Here is a 16,014-nt window from a genome sequence, read left to right on the forward strand (position 1 = left end):
GAACGACAGCACTATATGAGCATTTGTAGAGGACCAGGGTACAAACTGCAAAGAGCGAACAAAACCATGGGTAAACTCCATTCAGAGTCAGAGACAGCAGTGGCTTGAGGCTACAGCCCAGCCTGAGACAAAGCACAGTGGAGACAAAAACTGCTTCCACTGTGAAGACTAGATTTGGATGACTGAGCCCAGGGACAGACTGCGTAGTCCTTTAAAGCTGAATCCAGGAGAAAGATGGAACCATGAGCCCAGCTTATGTCACTGACTTGGGAGAAAAGCCACCGAATGGTGGCAGGACCTCATGATGTGGCCACTGTACATTAGCATAAGCCACCTGCCCATCACTGTTAGGCTGACAGCGTGGACTGAGTGTGAAGACAGCACAGGACAAAGGAAGTTGTGGTATTCAGGAAGTACACAGTTCATGGTGGCTGGTGGTGGATGCATACAAGTAAAGGTGACTGAGGGAGCCCAGAGTATGCCACATGGAGATGGGGCAAGTGCTAATGGTCTGCTGGGGCTGGGATACCACCACCTAGACAGTGTGTGAGTCTTTGCCTCTGCCACCTGTGCTCTGTTCAGGACAGCCTGTCTCTATAGATCCTCCTCTTCCCTGGGGCCTTAGGGTGAGGGAGAAGAGAAGCTCTCAAGGTTAAAGCTTGGGCTTCTGGTTTAGGTGCCCTAGACGTGAGAGAGAAAGCAATAGAAGGTGGTGGTCCTGGGCTCCAGATGCTATACAACCCAAATTGGCATGAAATGGGGCTACTACGCTTCAGAGCTACTCACCGGGGTAGTGGAGCCTGGAGGGATGTAGAAGAGTGGCACTCCGCTCTTGGTGCTGTCAGGAAGCGTGAAATGCTCAGGCACTGACGAGAAGGACTGAAGGTGGGCAAGCATCTGGTCTGTCTGGTTGATGCTGTAGAATAAGGGCCAGGCCTGAGCCATATCTGACTCTGCTGGGTGCAGATGAGGGGAGCCTTAGAGGTATTTGGGACCCTGGATATAAGCCTGGTTCTCTGGGTGATGGTCCCCAGCTCCCACCTTCACAAATCTGTCCCTCCACACAACAAATGGGGCAGCATTCATTGAGTGATGACTTCACTGACCTCTGCAGCGTGTTCCAGAAACGCCGGATAACATGGGTACGATACAATGAACGGATGGGCTGCCTTAGTGCACAGGACACATCATGCAAAATGTCGTAGCCGCCTTCCATTGTCACTTCCACCCGTGTTACTCGAGGGCCCTCAGGCTCCAGGGGCCAGGGTGCCATAGCAACGTACTCAATGCGCATGTTGTGTTTCCACAGCAGCACCAGCTTTACCTCCAATTGGGACCCTCCTTAGGGAGAAGTGGGAGGGCCAGTTAGGAGAAGGCATAGGACTCTACGCCTGGGATCGAGTTCTATCTGAAACCCCCACCTATCTCATGGAACCTAGCCCTGCCAAAGGTTCCAAGCATGGTTCCACAGGTTTCAGGCCTACAGCTGGCCAACTGACACACAAGTTTGTAGAAACAATCTGAAAACCAAGCCAAGTTCAGGACCCTACACCACCCTCAGCTGGTTCACCTTGGGCAAAAAGAGATGGAATTGGGAAGCTCCTGCTAAGAGAATTAAGCCTTGATGACAATTCAAAACCCACTGTCTCAAGCGATAAGGTTTTCACTGTGACACTCTTTCATGTGTGGTACATGGGGGTCTTCCCACACACAAATTCCTGAGAGATCTGTGAGATTACAGCAGGTTAATGACCCTTACCTTTGGCCAGTGTGACCTCTCGGACACTGTAGCCCTCTCGAAGTCGCACAGACACAGTGCTGACCAAGTCGGCTGGCACCTCCTTCTCAGTGTGCTTCTTCCGGCGCAAGGCCAGGGCAGGGTTGCTGCTTGCAGAGACCAGGTGCTCATTAAATAGTCGGTGCTGAGAGCCTGGAAGACCAGTGGGGATGGGGAAGGAGAAACTGGCTATCTGCCAACTAACTGACAGCTCTGTAGGGCGAAGGGGCTATGCTGAAATCACTGTGAGGTAACAGTGCCAGTGGAGCCAGCTCCAGTTACACTTTCAGTACTCCAGGGCACCATAATCTCTGGGCCCATTCTATATTCCCTCCTTCCCACACCCACCTCAGTGTGCCTCTCACCGCAGTAATATTCAGGGTTCAATGCTTCCCCACTGCGCAGGAAGGAATAGAGGAGAAATGCCCGGTGGTAGACAGTCAGACCCAGGTTGCCTGGCTCCGGCTCAGGACAAGTGGACAGGTAGGAGCCGAATGTTGCCATTGCGATGAACTTCATTAATTCCACATTGGGCACATGGCCAAAACTGCAGTCATAAGAGTAAACTCCTCCCACCTGAAAAAGTGAGCAACTGAAGACCTAGCTCCGACAGAGGCTCAGGAGAAGGAAGAACAGGAGAGAAAGAGACTGAGCGAGGTGGCTGCTCCCATTCCCTGGACCACAGAGTGGGAAGTAAGCCAGTGTTTTCCTAGGACAGACCACTGTCTGTGTCTTTCCTTCTTTGAGCCCTTCTGTCTGATGCCCATGCTAACTGGCCACAGTACCCTCTGCACTTCCTCCTCAATACCTAATGGCCCACCAGGCCCACCACCTCCTTCACTAAAGATTTTGGCAACTGGTTCACTGACTTCCTGTCATCATCCTGAGAGGCTTCAGTTTATCAACACTTCTCAAACTTTAGGGTGTATAAAAAACACCTGGGGATTTTGTTAAACTGCAGTAGGTCTGGGGTGGGGCCTGAGATTCTGCATTTCAAACAAGCTTTCTGCTAGTCTCTGGACTACATTTTGAATACAATAGCTGTAGATGAGAAATTAGCAAACTACATATACCCTGAGGGGCAAATCTAGTGCATCACCTATTTTTGTGAATTGAGTTTTATTGGAACACAGCCACACACATTCATTTTGTATTATCTATGGCTGCTTTCACGCTTCAACAGCAGAGCTGGTCCACAAGGCTTAAAGGTTAACTGGCCTTTGCAGAAAGTGTTCGCAGACCTGCTCCAGATGACTCATTCAAGTCCCTGCCCTCTCAGTTCCTTAACTCTCATCTCCAGTAACTTTCTCTATTCCGCTCACCTGCCTGTAGGCTACACGCTGGCTCTTGGCTTCACCTGGAACAAATTCATCTTTGCAATTTCTAATTGCCACAACCCACTGATTACATACAGCACTATACCCTTAGGTTCCTCCCACCCTCCTCCTGCTGCTGCTCTTTGACGTCACTGAGACTGTCAGGCCTTGAACCTCTGCTCTCTCCAAATCTATCCACATTGTCCTGACCCTCCTTTCTCGACCCAGCTTGGACCCTACATTCAGACAACTTTGTAAGCATTGCTCTCAAATCCTTGGCCCTCTTCACTCTCGTCTGCTTCTTCGAAACCCCAACTAGGATCACAGCCTCTGTTCTTGGCCAGTGGTGCCCAAACAGAAAAAACTGACAGTTGCGTAGGGTGGCACCACATCAAAATATGACACTCAACTCTGCTAGTCCTTCAGGGCAGTCCTCATTACTGTTCCTTCTTCCCAACTCTGGCCTCTCTTCCTTACAGTACTCGGCTTCACCTTTTACTTCAGAGATAAATCAGAGGCCCTTCGCAGAGCTGATCCACATCTTCACTTCTACTTTCTAGTTTCAGAGAAAGAAACGACACTTCCCTGCTCCAAAAGAATCCCTCAATCTGTTTCTTAAGCCTATGCCCTCCTGTCAATTCAGAGACTTTACTCCACCAGCCTCCCTTTTCCTTTCTTTATTTTCAAACTCTTCTTCACTACAGACCCTTAGACACATGCTTAAGTCTCTAGCTTTAAAAACAAAACAAAACACTCCTTTACCCTGTACTTCCCTCTGGTTACCATTCTCTCTCTTGCCCTGCTCTCGATCTCAACAGCCAAATTTCTTGTGTCAACACTTGTCCCTATTTCCTTCCTTCTATCCACTCTTCAATCCCCTCACCACCTCTTGACTAAAATGGCTCTGAAAAACATCCCCGTGACCTCCTAATCACCAAATCCAAAGGGCACTTTTCATTCCTCAGTTTTACTTGATCTTTTGCTGCTTCTCACAGTGTAGTTACCATTGTGAGAGGCAGCAGAAAGATCAAGTAAAATTTTCTTCCAAAAATTCTGACTTCTCTGACACCACAATCTTCTGGCTCCTGGCTGATTCTTTATTCTTTGCTGGGCCCTCTTCCTATGAAAGACCTCGAACACTGGTGTTCCCCAAAGTTCTTCCAGGACCCTCTTCTGTTCTCAATTACCATCTGTACCCTGACAAATCTTAAATCTCTACCTCTCAAGCAGTGTTCGTCTCCTGAATATCAGGATCTGTGTATTCAACTGCTATCTGCTACAAACAGCAGCCATTTATTAAGTGATTATGTACAACGCTAAATACTTTAAACACATCTCACCTCCCAGTGAGTTATGTATTTTTACAACCTCCATTTACAAATGAATCTGACCTAGAGGTGAAGCAATGTGCCCAATGTCACCCAGTTAATAACTGCAGTCAGGATTTAGACCAGCACGCCTAACTCCAAAGGTGATCTTAACTGGCTGTGTTGAACCACAGGCACCTCAAACACAACATACACAAACTTGCATTCATCATCTTATCCTCACTCTACCACAACTGCTTCTCTTCCTTTTGCTCTGCTGCTACCCAGTCATCACTGGAATCAGAGACTTGGAGACATCTTTAAGCCCTCTTCTCTTTCATCTCCCACCCCCATCTTGCTAATCATGAAGTCAGGTTGACTCTGCCTCTTCATTTTTCTCAATCCTCTTACCCCTAATTTAAGCCCTGATCCTCTCTCACTGACTTTCCCCCGTCCTTCACCCAGCAGCAAGAGTGACCTTTATAAAACATAAACCCAACTAATGACTTTCCTTCTATCTATCTGCATCACCCACAGAGTTATGCTTAATCTCATTAATAAAGCAGAACCAGATTTTCATGTTCTGGCCTGTGCCTACCCCTTCAGCCTTGTTTCCCATAGCTTTTTACCTCCTTCCCTACAGTACGTCAATCCAATTTAGCTGCAGTCCCTGACTATGCCTTTTACCCCTTTGCTTAAGCTAGTTTGAGCGGGTTTTCTGACCCTTGCACTCAAAACAATAATGACTAATCTGCGGGGTGAGGTGGGACTGGAAAAGACTGTCAGATTTTAAATTCTGCATTCTTTCTGCTTTAACAGCTATGTCCAAAATCCCAAGGAAAGAGGAAAAAAATGAGAGTCCTCTCCTACCATGCTACCTACCTTCCAGACATGACTCCTTCCCCCCATGTAACTAATTAATTGACTTTACCTGGGAAATCACTGCCTGTAAGAAAGTAGCCAGCCATCCACCTTTGTGTGAGATATTCCATTTCTCTCTCATCCTTCCTAAAAAGTCCTCACCTGGACAAAGGAACAAGCCACAGTGCCACTGCGAAGCTGGTTCAGCAGCGTCTCACAGACAGCAACATCAGGAACACTGGTCACCCCATCCGTAATCACGATAATCCCTGGAGCAGGAAACACTAGATCAGACCCGGAGACACTGGACAGACCAAAGTCACAGGAAGGCACCCAACTGACCGGGCCCTGAAGGGCTCAGTGTCCTCCCACCAGTGTGGGCAGTTTTATAAACGATGAAGATTTACAAACTTCAAACACCTTTCCTTCTCCCTTACCCTCTTGCTTCTTCCTCTTGAGTGCCAGATCATAACCTCCCCTAAGTGATACCCTTGGAGCTCTACTCCTTCTAGGGAGTTGTCAGAGCCGAGGGGTCCTGACACACACTAATACAGACATATGTTTTGCAAACAAGGAAACAGATCCTCTTCCCTGGGGCCCACTGATTCCCCGGAACTGCTATCTTTGTTAGCAGTTAGCCCCACCCTTCTTCCCCGCTTCCCCAGTCCCACCAATATTCCTTCTACTGACCTGCACTGGAGTTTGACGGTAGTAACTGCAGCGCCAAGATGCCCTGACGAATCATACTGACCAGTCCAAGGTCAGCTGTCACCATGGAGACGCCTACCTTCCGGCCCAGTAGGTCCCCTGAGTCTGGGGACTGGTCTTCTGCCTGCCCCAAGTTACGGAAAAGACAAAATGGGGCAGATGGCATTGCTGCCCCATCCACAGCAAAGCCAGAATTTACAGTCCAGCACTTCTCAGGCCAGACAAGCCGAATCCTGTGAGGACCCCAATTCCTCTACTGTGCGACTGAGTCTTTACTGTGCTCCCTCCCCATGTGTGCTCAGATACTGAACTTCAGAGGCGAAGGGAGTTCGGCACCAGATGAAGCTTCAGACTGTACTGAAGTAGGGCTTCTCCATCTTTTGCCAAGAAGGGCCCCTTTCCATATTTTTCCATCACTGTTACGAAATATTTTATACCTCAATCAAATTACATGACCAGTCATCAGGCACACAGAACTGCCATTTGCCTGGCTACTTCTGGGGTACCCAAAGTGATGAGACAGGGAAGTCTAGTGGGCCCAGGCAGCTTTATCCCCGGTTGTACAAAATGCTAACTAGAGGTCAAAGCTACACATGACACCTTCTCAGATCCACTGGAGGAGAAGATCTGGGGCTAAAAAAAAATGCAAACAAATGGATTTCACATTTTCTCCCTGAAAGAATCTGTGTTTTGGGGAATATATCTGAGTCCTGCTCCAACAGGGAACGTGTCATGAGCATGCCTATCCTTGTCTCACTTTGCCCCAGCTCTTAGCCTTTTTCTGTGCTATTTGGACTATCCCTCCTCTCTGCCCTCTGTCCTTAGCTGCTCCTCTTTCTAAGCTGCCTCTGCCCACTTTCTCTCTTACATACCTGGCTCTGGGGATCATACTGCTGCTGCAGCATGGTGGCCACCTTATCCTCAAAGAGGCAGAGCTGCTCATATATCTGCTGCAGGAACACCTCCTGCTGGGACGGGTCCAAGAGGCAGCCTTGTACCAGCACCTAAGAAGCACAAGGGAAAGACTGAGACAGGATGGTCAGGGGGGCACAGACCACTACACTTCTGCTCTGTTTATTCTCCATAGCTCCATCTAGACGATCCTGACTTCCTACCCAACTAGGGTCTATGATTCCACAACCAATTTCCCCCTTATCCAATCTCCATCAGTCCTCAGCCCAGGTCCCCAGTTATTAGTCATCTTTATCTGGGGTCACAACTTCCCTCTGATTAGGGTCCTCCACACTGGGCTTCCCCAGTCCCCCACATGGGCACCATAAGATCTTCTATTAATAGCTTCTTCTACCTTGGTCTACAGGATGTCTTATGAGCCGCCCTCCTCAGCCTGGCAAAGTCTCTTTTATTCTCATACTTTTTAATGCTTTTTTATTTCTAAGCATACTGACCAGCCCAAGATCAGCTGTCAACATGGAGACGCCTACCTTCTGTATACACAGAGGCTATTCTGGACCTTTTCAATTTTACAAAAATTAGCTGGGCATGGTGGTGGGCACCTGTAATCCCAGCTACTCGGGAGGCTGAGGCAAGAGAATTGCTTAACCGGGACTTGGAAGGTGGAGGTTGCAGTGAGCAGAGATCACGCCACTGCACTCCAGCCTGGGCTACAGATAATTTTCTGTATCAAAAAAATTTTTTTTTTTAATTTTTGTGGGTACACAGAAAGTGTATATATTTATGGGGCACATGAGATATTTTGATACAGGAATACAATGTATAACAATTACATCATGGTAAATGGGGTATCACCCACTCTTTTTTTTTTTTTTTTTTTTTTTGAGACAGAGCCTTGCTCTGTCACCCAGGCTCGAGTGCAATGATGTGATCTTGGCTCACTGCAACCTCTGCCTCCCGGTTCAAGCGATTCTTCTGCCTCAGCCTTCCTCAGCTGGGATTACAGGCATCGGCCACCACACCCAGCTAATTTTTGTATTTTTAGTAGAGACGGGGTTTCACCATGTTGGCCAGGTTGGTCTCAAACTCCTGGCCTCAAGTGATCCACACACCTCGGCCTCCCAAAGTGCTGGGATTACAGGCATGAGCTACCATGCCTAGCCCAGCTCAGGCATTTATCCTATTTTTTGTGTTACAATCCAATTTTACTCTTTTATTTTAAAATGTACAATAAATTACTGTTGACTGTAGTCAATCTACTGTGCTATCAAGTACTGGATCTTACTCATTCTATTTTTGTACCCATTAACCATCTCCCCTTTCCACCTCCCCCAACTACCTTTCCCAGCCTTTGGTAACCATCGTTCTACTCTCCATGAGTTCAACTGTTTTAATTTTTAGCTCTCACAAATAAGTAACAACATGCCAAGTTTGTCTTTCTGTGCCTGGCTTATTTCACTTAACACAATGTCCTCCAGTTCCATCCATGTTGTTGCAAATGACAAGACCTCATTCTTTTTTATGGCCGAATAGTATTCCATTGTGTATATGTACCACCTTTTCTTTATCCATTCATCTGTCAATGAACACTTAGGCTGCTTCCAGATCTTGTCTATTGCGAATAGTGCTGTAATAAACATGGGAGTGCAGATATCTCTTCCATATACTGATTTCCTTTCTTTTCGGTATACACCTAGGAGTGAGGATTGCTAGATCATATGGTAGCTCTATTTTCAGGCTTTTGTTTTTGTTTGAGATGGAGTCTCACTCTGTCATCCAGGCTGGAGTGCAGTGGCACTATCTCGGCTCACTGCAATCTCTGCCTCCCAGATTTAAGCAAATTCTCCGCCTCAGGCTCCCAAGTAGCTGGGATTACAGGCATCTGCCACCACACCCAACTAATTTTTATATTTTTAGTAGAGATGAGGTTTCACCATGTTGGCCAGGCTGGTCTTGAACTCCCGACCTCATCATGATCCATCCACCTCAGCTTCCCAAAGTGCTGGGATTACAGGTGTGAGCCACTGCGCCCGGCCTATTTTCAGTTTTTTGAGGAACCTCCAAACTGTTCTTCATAGTGATTGTATTAATTTACATTTCTACCAACAGTGCGCAAGGTTACCTTTTCTCTACATCCTCACCAGCATTTGTTATTGCCTGTCTTTTGGATAAAAACCATTTTCACTGGGGTGAAATAATATCTCATTGTAGTTTTGATTTGCATTTCTCTGATGATCAATGATGTTGAGCACCTTTTCACATACCTGTTTGTCATATGTATGCCTTCTTTTGAGAAATGTCTATTGAGATTTTTTAAGAAAAAAATCCCATTTTAAAATCAGATTATTAAGTATTTTTTCTTATAGAGTTGTTTGAGCTCCTTATATATTTCTGGTTTTAATCCTTGTCAGATGGGTGGTTTGCAAATATTTTCTCCCATTCTGTTGAGTTATTTCCTCACTTTGTTGATTGTTTCCTTTGCTGTGCAGAAGCTTTTTAACTCTATATGATCCTGTTTGTCCATTTTTGCTTTGGATGCTTGTGCTTGCAGGGTATTATCAAGAAATCTTTGAGCTAAGCACAGTGGTTCACATCTGTAATCCCAGCACTTTGGGAGGCCAAGGTGGGAAGACTGCTTGAGCCCAGGAGCCAGAGACCAGCTTGGTAGAGACCTCATCTCTATAAAAAACAAACAAACAAACAAACAAAAAAACCCTAAAAATTAGCTGAGTGTGGTGAAATACACCTGTGGTCTCAGCTACTCAGGAGTCTGAGGCAGGAGCATCACTTGAGCCCAAGAGATCAAGGCTGCAGTGAACTATGTTCACACCACTGCACTCCAGCCTAGGAAACACAGCGAGACCTTCCATGGAGAACACAGCCAGTACCAGAGTTTATGCAGAGTGTGGGCTTAGTGGCAGGCACCTGTAATCCCAGCTACTCAGGAGGCTGAAGCAGGCGAATTGCTTGAACCCAGGAGGCAGAGGTTGCAGTGAACCAAGATCACACCACTGCACTCTACCCCGGGCAACAAAGTGAGACTCTGTCTCAAAAAAAAAAAAAAAAAAAGATAGTGAACTTTTCTGCTGTATCTTGTGGGCAGCTGATTTTGCTTTTGTTTTTGTTTTGCATTCTTCCCCCTCCACAAGCCAAAGTAATTTCATTTGGTTTCTACTGTGTGGACAGTGCTGGAGCTCAGTGCTTGACAGAGAATGTGGGGCTGGCTGAGCTGTCGGTCGCAGACATGGCAAAGCAGAGAAACTGTTCTGGTTCCTGCCCAATCACAAAGGGGCAAAAGCCTTTCCCAGGGAAGAGGGTATTCAGGAGCCAGACTTTTGGAGAGGAGGCAGTTTCCAGTCTGCTGGGTGACTGTCATTCTGCATGTGTTCCCTGAGCTGGAAAGGGCTGGAAGCATTACGCATGAACCATGGAGAAGTAGCAATCACCCCTGTCATGGGTAAAGGGGATCCTAACTGGGCCCCCTGGGTCAGGCTAGAGCCAACACTGTCAGCCACCCCCTCTGGCCTGCTGGCAATGCCACAGGTGCCCAAGAAGATGAGGGATACCTGTGCCAGAAGCCATCCTGGTCTTTCCAAGGGGCAGTGTCCCCTGTGAAGACAGAAGTGAGAGAATAAAGTTCCCTATAGGTCCTCTATCACTTTCAGGTTGTGTTTTTCAATTGCTGACATTTCAGAGGGGACCCTCCAGAAGGCCAGCTGGCTTCCCCCAAGGACTGCCCCTTTGCTGGGAGTGGATTTCCACATGTGCCTTTGATTTCATATAGATCACGCTTTACAGTCACCAATTCAGCTGCCAGTCCCTGGACTGGGGGTTGGTGTTTTCTACAGAAGAGGAATGGCCTCCCTCATCCTGCTCCCCACCCAGGCAACACAGCACAGGATCCAGCAACTCAGTGCTATCAAGACCCCCCCAAAACCCCAATATACCCCACCTCAGAGGCCTTGCCTGGGCATCCTGAAGCCCCTGTTCCTTGCCATACACTGATGCCTGGCAGCTATAGCAAATGGCTCACGTTCTTTGTCAAAGGCCTGCAGTGAGATGGTTTTGTTTCCTTTGTTTTATGAGTTTGTTTAAAATTGAAATTAGTTATTTCCTTCTGCTGAACAGTATTAAATAGAGCAGGATGTTGAGTTAATCTGCTAGACTGCGGTTTAAAAAAAAAACCAGAAGAGAAATCTTTGCCTAGTCCAGTGTCATGCGCGTTTCTCCAATGTTTTCTTTTAGTAGTTTCATAGTTTGAGGTCTTAGATTTAAGTCTTTTTTTTTTTTTTCTTGAGATAGAGTCTTACTCTGTAGGCCAGGCTAGAGTATAGTGGCGCGATCTCGGCTCACTGCAACCTCTGCTGCCCAGGTTCAAGCGATTCTCCTGCTTCAGTCTCCCGAGTACCTGGGATTATAGGCGCCTGCCACCGCGCCCAGCTAATTTTTTTTTTTTGTAGTTTTTTAGTAGAGATGGGGTTTCATCATCTTGGCCAGGCTGGTCTTGAACTCCTGACCTCATGATCCACCTGCCTTGGTCTCCCAAAGTGCTGGGATTACAGGCGTAAGCCACCGCGCCCAGCCAGATTTAAGTTTTTAATCCATTTTGATTTGATTTTTGTGAGATAGGAGTCTAGTTTCATCCTTCTGCATATGAATATCCAGTCTTCCCAGAACCATTTATTGAAGAGACTGTTCTTTCCCCAATGTATGTTCTTGGCATCTTTGTCAAAAATGAGTTCACTGTAGATACACGGCTTCTGGGTTCTCTATTCGGTTCCATTTGTCTATGTTGTCTGTTTTTATGCCAGCACCACACTGTTTTTGATTACTATAGCTTTGTAGTATAATTTGAAGTCAGGTAATGTGATTCCTCCAGTTTTGTTTGTTTTGCTCAGAACAGCTTCAGCTATTCTGGGTCTTTTGTGGTTCCATATAAATTTTAAGATTGTTTTCTCTATTTCTATGAAGAATGTCATTGGTATTTTGATAGGAATTGTACTGAATCTGTAGACTGCTTTAGGCAGTGTGGGCATTTTAACAATATTGATTCTCCCAATCCATGAACATGAATATCGTTCCAATTTTTGGAGTCCACTTCAATTTCTCTCATCAATGTTTTATAGTTTTCGTTGTAGAGATCTTTCACTTCTTTGGTTAAGTTAATTCCTAGGTATTTTATTTTAAACTATTGTAAATGGGATTACTTTCTTGATTTCTTCTTCACATTGTCTGCTGCTGGCATACAGAAATGCTACTGATTTTTTGTATGCTGATTTTGCATCTTGCAACTTTATTGAATTTGTTTATCAGTTCTAATAGTTTTTTGGTGGAGCCATTAGGTTTTTCCAAATAAAAGACCATATCATCTGTAAACAAGGATAATTTGACTTACTTTTTTCCAATTTGGATGCCCTTTCTTTCTTTCTCTTGTCTGACTATTCTAGGTAGAAGTTCCCTTTTCTCTTTTTCACGCTTAAAATCCTCTCCTTATCCCCCTAATGAATGCTCCTTCCTTCTCTTTACCCTCAGTAGATAACTCCCACCCTGTGCCCTCTTCAAAGAGAAAGGAAGTCAGTCAACAGAAACGCCCTGCTTACCCCAGCCTCGAGGGTACACTACTCTCCAACTCTCTGAAAGCATCCCCAAAGTCTACTGAATGTTTACATCTGTGTCTTTGTTCTTCCTTCAAGGTGCTGAAGAAAGGATTCCTCTTCCTCCTCATTTTCCCTATAGCTAATCTGTCCATCTAAATCTTGAGCCTTTTGTCTAATATCTTCATTATTTCTCCATGGGCTCCTTTTCTTCTACTTCAAACATAAATAAGTGTCCCCATCCTAAAATTGTATATAGACCCAGCAGTCCCTGTGGTGGCCCTCAGGATCTCACCTCTCCCCATCACACTCCTACAACCAGCCCCACATGTCCACTTCTCCCAGACCCTGACCCCATGGAACAACTACTTTTTTACTCCCTGTTCCCCATTGGAAAGTGGGTGGGGTGAGCCAGAAGAGGGAAAGCGGGACATTGTCTCACTCTACAGGCCCATGGGAAGGAAAATGAGCAGAACTGGAGCCATAAAAAGGTGAGAAAGACGTTCCTATTCATGTTATTTAGAATAATGAAAATTGGGAAAACCCAAGTGGCCAAGAAGGGGCTGGCTAAACATATGATAAAATATGATGCAACAGTAAGTTAACAGGTCAGTAAAAATCACGTTTTCAAATAATATTTAGTGACATAGAATGCCCATACTATATGTTAAAAAAAAAAAAAAAAAAAAAGCAGGACAGGCTAGGCACAGCAGCTCATGCCTGTAATCCCAGTACTTTGGGAGGCTGAGGTGGGAGGATCACTTGAAGCCAGGAGTTTGAGACCAGCCTGGACAATATAACAAGATCCGGTCTCTACAAAAAAATTTTTAAAAATTAGTTGGGTGTGGTGGCACATACCTGCAGTCCTAGCTACTTGGGAGGCTGAGGTGGGAGATCACTTAAGCCCAGAAGTTCAAGGTTACATTGAGCTATGATCATGCCTCTGCACTCCAGCCTGGGCAACAGAGTGAGACCCTGTCTCTTAAACAGAACAAAAAACAGGACATAAAATCACGTGTCTAGAATGAGTCTCTTGATTCTCCCTTTCTCTTTAGGTAAAGAGATGGAGGTGAGGGAGGAAAATTCCATAAAATGTTTGCATTTAAGCAAGGCACAGTGGCTCACGCCTGCAATCCCAGCACTTTGGGAGGCTGAGGCGGGCAGATCACAAAGTCAGGAGATGGAGACCATCCTGGCCAACATGGTGAAATCCCGTGTCTACTAAAAATACAAAAAATTAGCCAGGCGTGGTGGCACGTGCCTGTAGTACCAGCTACTTGAAAGGCTGAGGCAGGAAAATCGCTTGAACCCAGGAGGTGGAGGTTGCAGTGAGCCCAGATTGCACCACTGCACTCCAGCCTGGGTAACAGAGTGAGACTCTGTCTCAAAAAAACCAAAACAAAACAAAACAAAAGGTTAGAATTTAATACAATACCCAGAAACAACTGCTGTTGTTTCTGGGTATTGTATTATAGATGAGTTTTTTTTTCTTTATATTTTAATGTATTTTGCAAATCTTCTTTGATGAACATGTATTATATATGTGAACTTTTTTGAGACTAACTTTTTTGAGACTTTTGGGTCTCACTCTGTGGCCCAAGCTAGTCTCAAACTCCTGGCCTCAAATAATCCTTTCGCCTCAGCCTCCCAAGTAACTGGGATTACAGGCACGCACTGCTGTGCTGTGATTTAACAGGATACATCCTGTTCTTTTTTTTTTTTGGAGACAGTCTCATTCTGTTGCTCAGGTTGGAGTACAGTGGCGTGATCTTAGCTCATGGCAACCTCTGCCTCCCAGGTTCAAGCGATTCTCATATTCGGCCTCCCAAGCAGTGGGGATTACAGATATGCACCACCACAACCAGCTAATTTTTTGTTGTTGTTGTATTTTTAGCAGACAGGGTTTCGCCACATTGGCCAGGCTGGTCTCAAATGCTTGGCCTCATGTGATCCACCTGCCTTGGCTTCCCAAAGTGTTAGGATTACAGGCGTGAGCCACTGCGCCCAGCCAGGATACATCTTGAGGGAGCTACAGAGAAAATGAAAAGACTGGCTCAGGGTGGCCAAGTGGCCCTGGGGCTTAACTGACGAAATCCTCTCGTTCCCTCTTCCCTCTTCCCTATAGCTGCTGTCCTTATTCAGGCCTCCTCCTCTCACGCATGCTACAATAATCTTCGCCTATTCTCCCATCCAGACTTTGTCCCCAAATCCATCCTCCATATTAGCCACAAAATACTGTGATCTTCCCAATGTACACATGTGATCCTGTTACTGTCCGTTTAAAACTTTCAATGGTTCTCCACCACCTATGACTAATTATTTTAATAGCTAACATTTGCACATTTTCTATGTGGCAAGCACAGTTCTAAGTGCTTGATATGAATTAATTCAATCACCATATGATATAGGCAATGTTAATATCCCCATTTGGAGAAAGGACACAGATGAACAGAAAGGTTAAGTAACTTGCGAAGGACATACGACCAGTAAGTGGTACAACTAGGAAGCAAACACAGGCAATGTGATTCCAGATCCAGTGCTCTTATCCTCCACACTGAACTCCCCCCATAGAATAAAGCACAAAGTCCTTAGCGTCATATTCATGGCCTTTCATAACCAGCTCCCACTTATGTCTACGGTCTCTTTACCATCCCTTTCCACATTCAAATTTTACTCTGTTGACAATAATATGTAGTTCCCTAAAATACCTGTGATTGAGAGTACAGGTTCATAGTACCATGTATTTGTTTTTGCTGGTCCCTCTGTCAGGAAAGTCCATTTCCCCTTCTTTGAGTGGTTAACCTCAATTCTTTCTTCAAAACTCAGTTCAAATGCTGCTTTGGGCCAGACACAGTAGCTCATGCCTGTAATCCCAGCACTTTGGGAGACAGAGGCAGGTGGACCACTTGAGGTCAGAAGTTTGAGGCCAGCCTGGCCGACATGGTGAAACCCCATCTCTACTAAAAAAATAAATAAATAAATAAATTAGCCAGGCGTGCTGGTGGGCACCTGTAATCCCAGCTACTCGAAAGGCTGAGGCAGGAGAATCGCTTGAACCCAGGAGGTGGAGGGTGCAGTGAGCCAAGGTTGCACCACTGCACTCTAGCCTGGGCAACAGAGCAAAACTCTGTCTCAAAAACACAAAAAACAAATGCTGCTTGGTCTGAAAGATTTCTCTGTTGTGGCCCCATGCTTGGTTGGGTGCTCCCTCTTGGTGCTCCAATAGCACCTGAGTCATCTTATCGGTGCCCTTATCACATTCAACTGCAATTACCTCCCTTTAATGTCTGTCTTTCCCACTAAATCCTCAACTCTTCCCATCAGGAGAAAGACAAGATCTGATTCACCTGTGTGTTCAGGACCTGCTCAGGCCTGGTATAGATCAGGCTTCATTAAGTGTTTGCCAACCTGAACCAAGTTTTGAGTGATTATCTAACATCCATGCTCTCCCTACCTTGGCTATCAGTGCCTGCAAAACCTGGCCCCCATCTGGGGATGCAGCCCACAACTGACAGTCCTAACAGCTATACTAGGAAAGC

The 16,014-nt window shown here is 45.9% G+C and overlaps 1 protein-coding gene across 4 annotated transcripts in view; it reads right to left on the bottom strand.

The window, feature by feature from the left end:
• Window positions 1-16,014, bottom strand: part of SZT2 (SZT2 subunit of KICSTOR complex) — a 65,195-nt gene that overhangs the window by 33,313 nt on the left and 15,868 nt on the right. For all 4 annotated transcript variants that reach the window (XM_017881917.1, XM_017881919.1, XM_017881918.1 and 1 more), the window contains exons 5-11: window positions 6,842-6,973; window positions 5,952-6,093; window positions 5,424-5,530; window positions 2,143-2,353; window positions 1,760-1,930; window positions 1,107-1,341; window positions 787-916 (exon numbers count right to left, since the gene is read on the bottom strand). In XM_017881917.1, the coding sequence (XP_017737406.1) occupies window positions 787-916; window positions 1,107-1,341; window positions 1,760-1,930; window positions 2,143-2,353; window positions 5,424-5,530; window positions 5,952-6,093; window positions 6,842-6,973 (1,128 nt within the window). The remainder of the gene's footprint in view (window positions 1-786; window positions 917-1,106; window positions 1,342-1,759; window positions 1,931-2,142; window positions 2,354-5,423; window positions 5,531-5,951; window positions 6,094-6,841; window positions 6,974-16,014) is intronic.

This window comes from Rhinopithecus bieti, unplaced genomic scaffold, assembly GCF_001698545.2.
Source record: "Rhinopithecus bieti isolate Rb0 unplaced genomic scaffold, ASM169854v2 scaffold_12155, whole genome shotgun sequence".
NCBI lineage: Eukaryota > Metazoa > Chordata > Mammalia > Primates > Cercopithecidae > Rhinopithecus > Rhinopithecus bieti.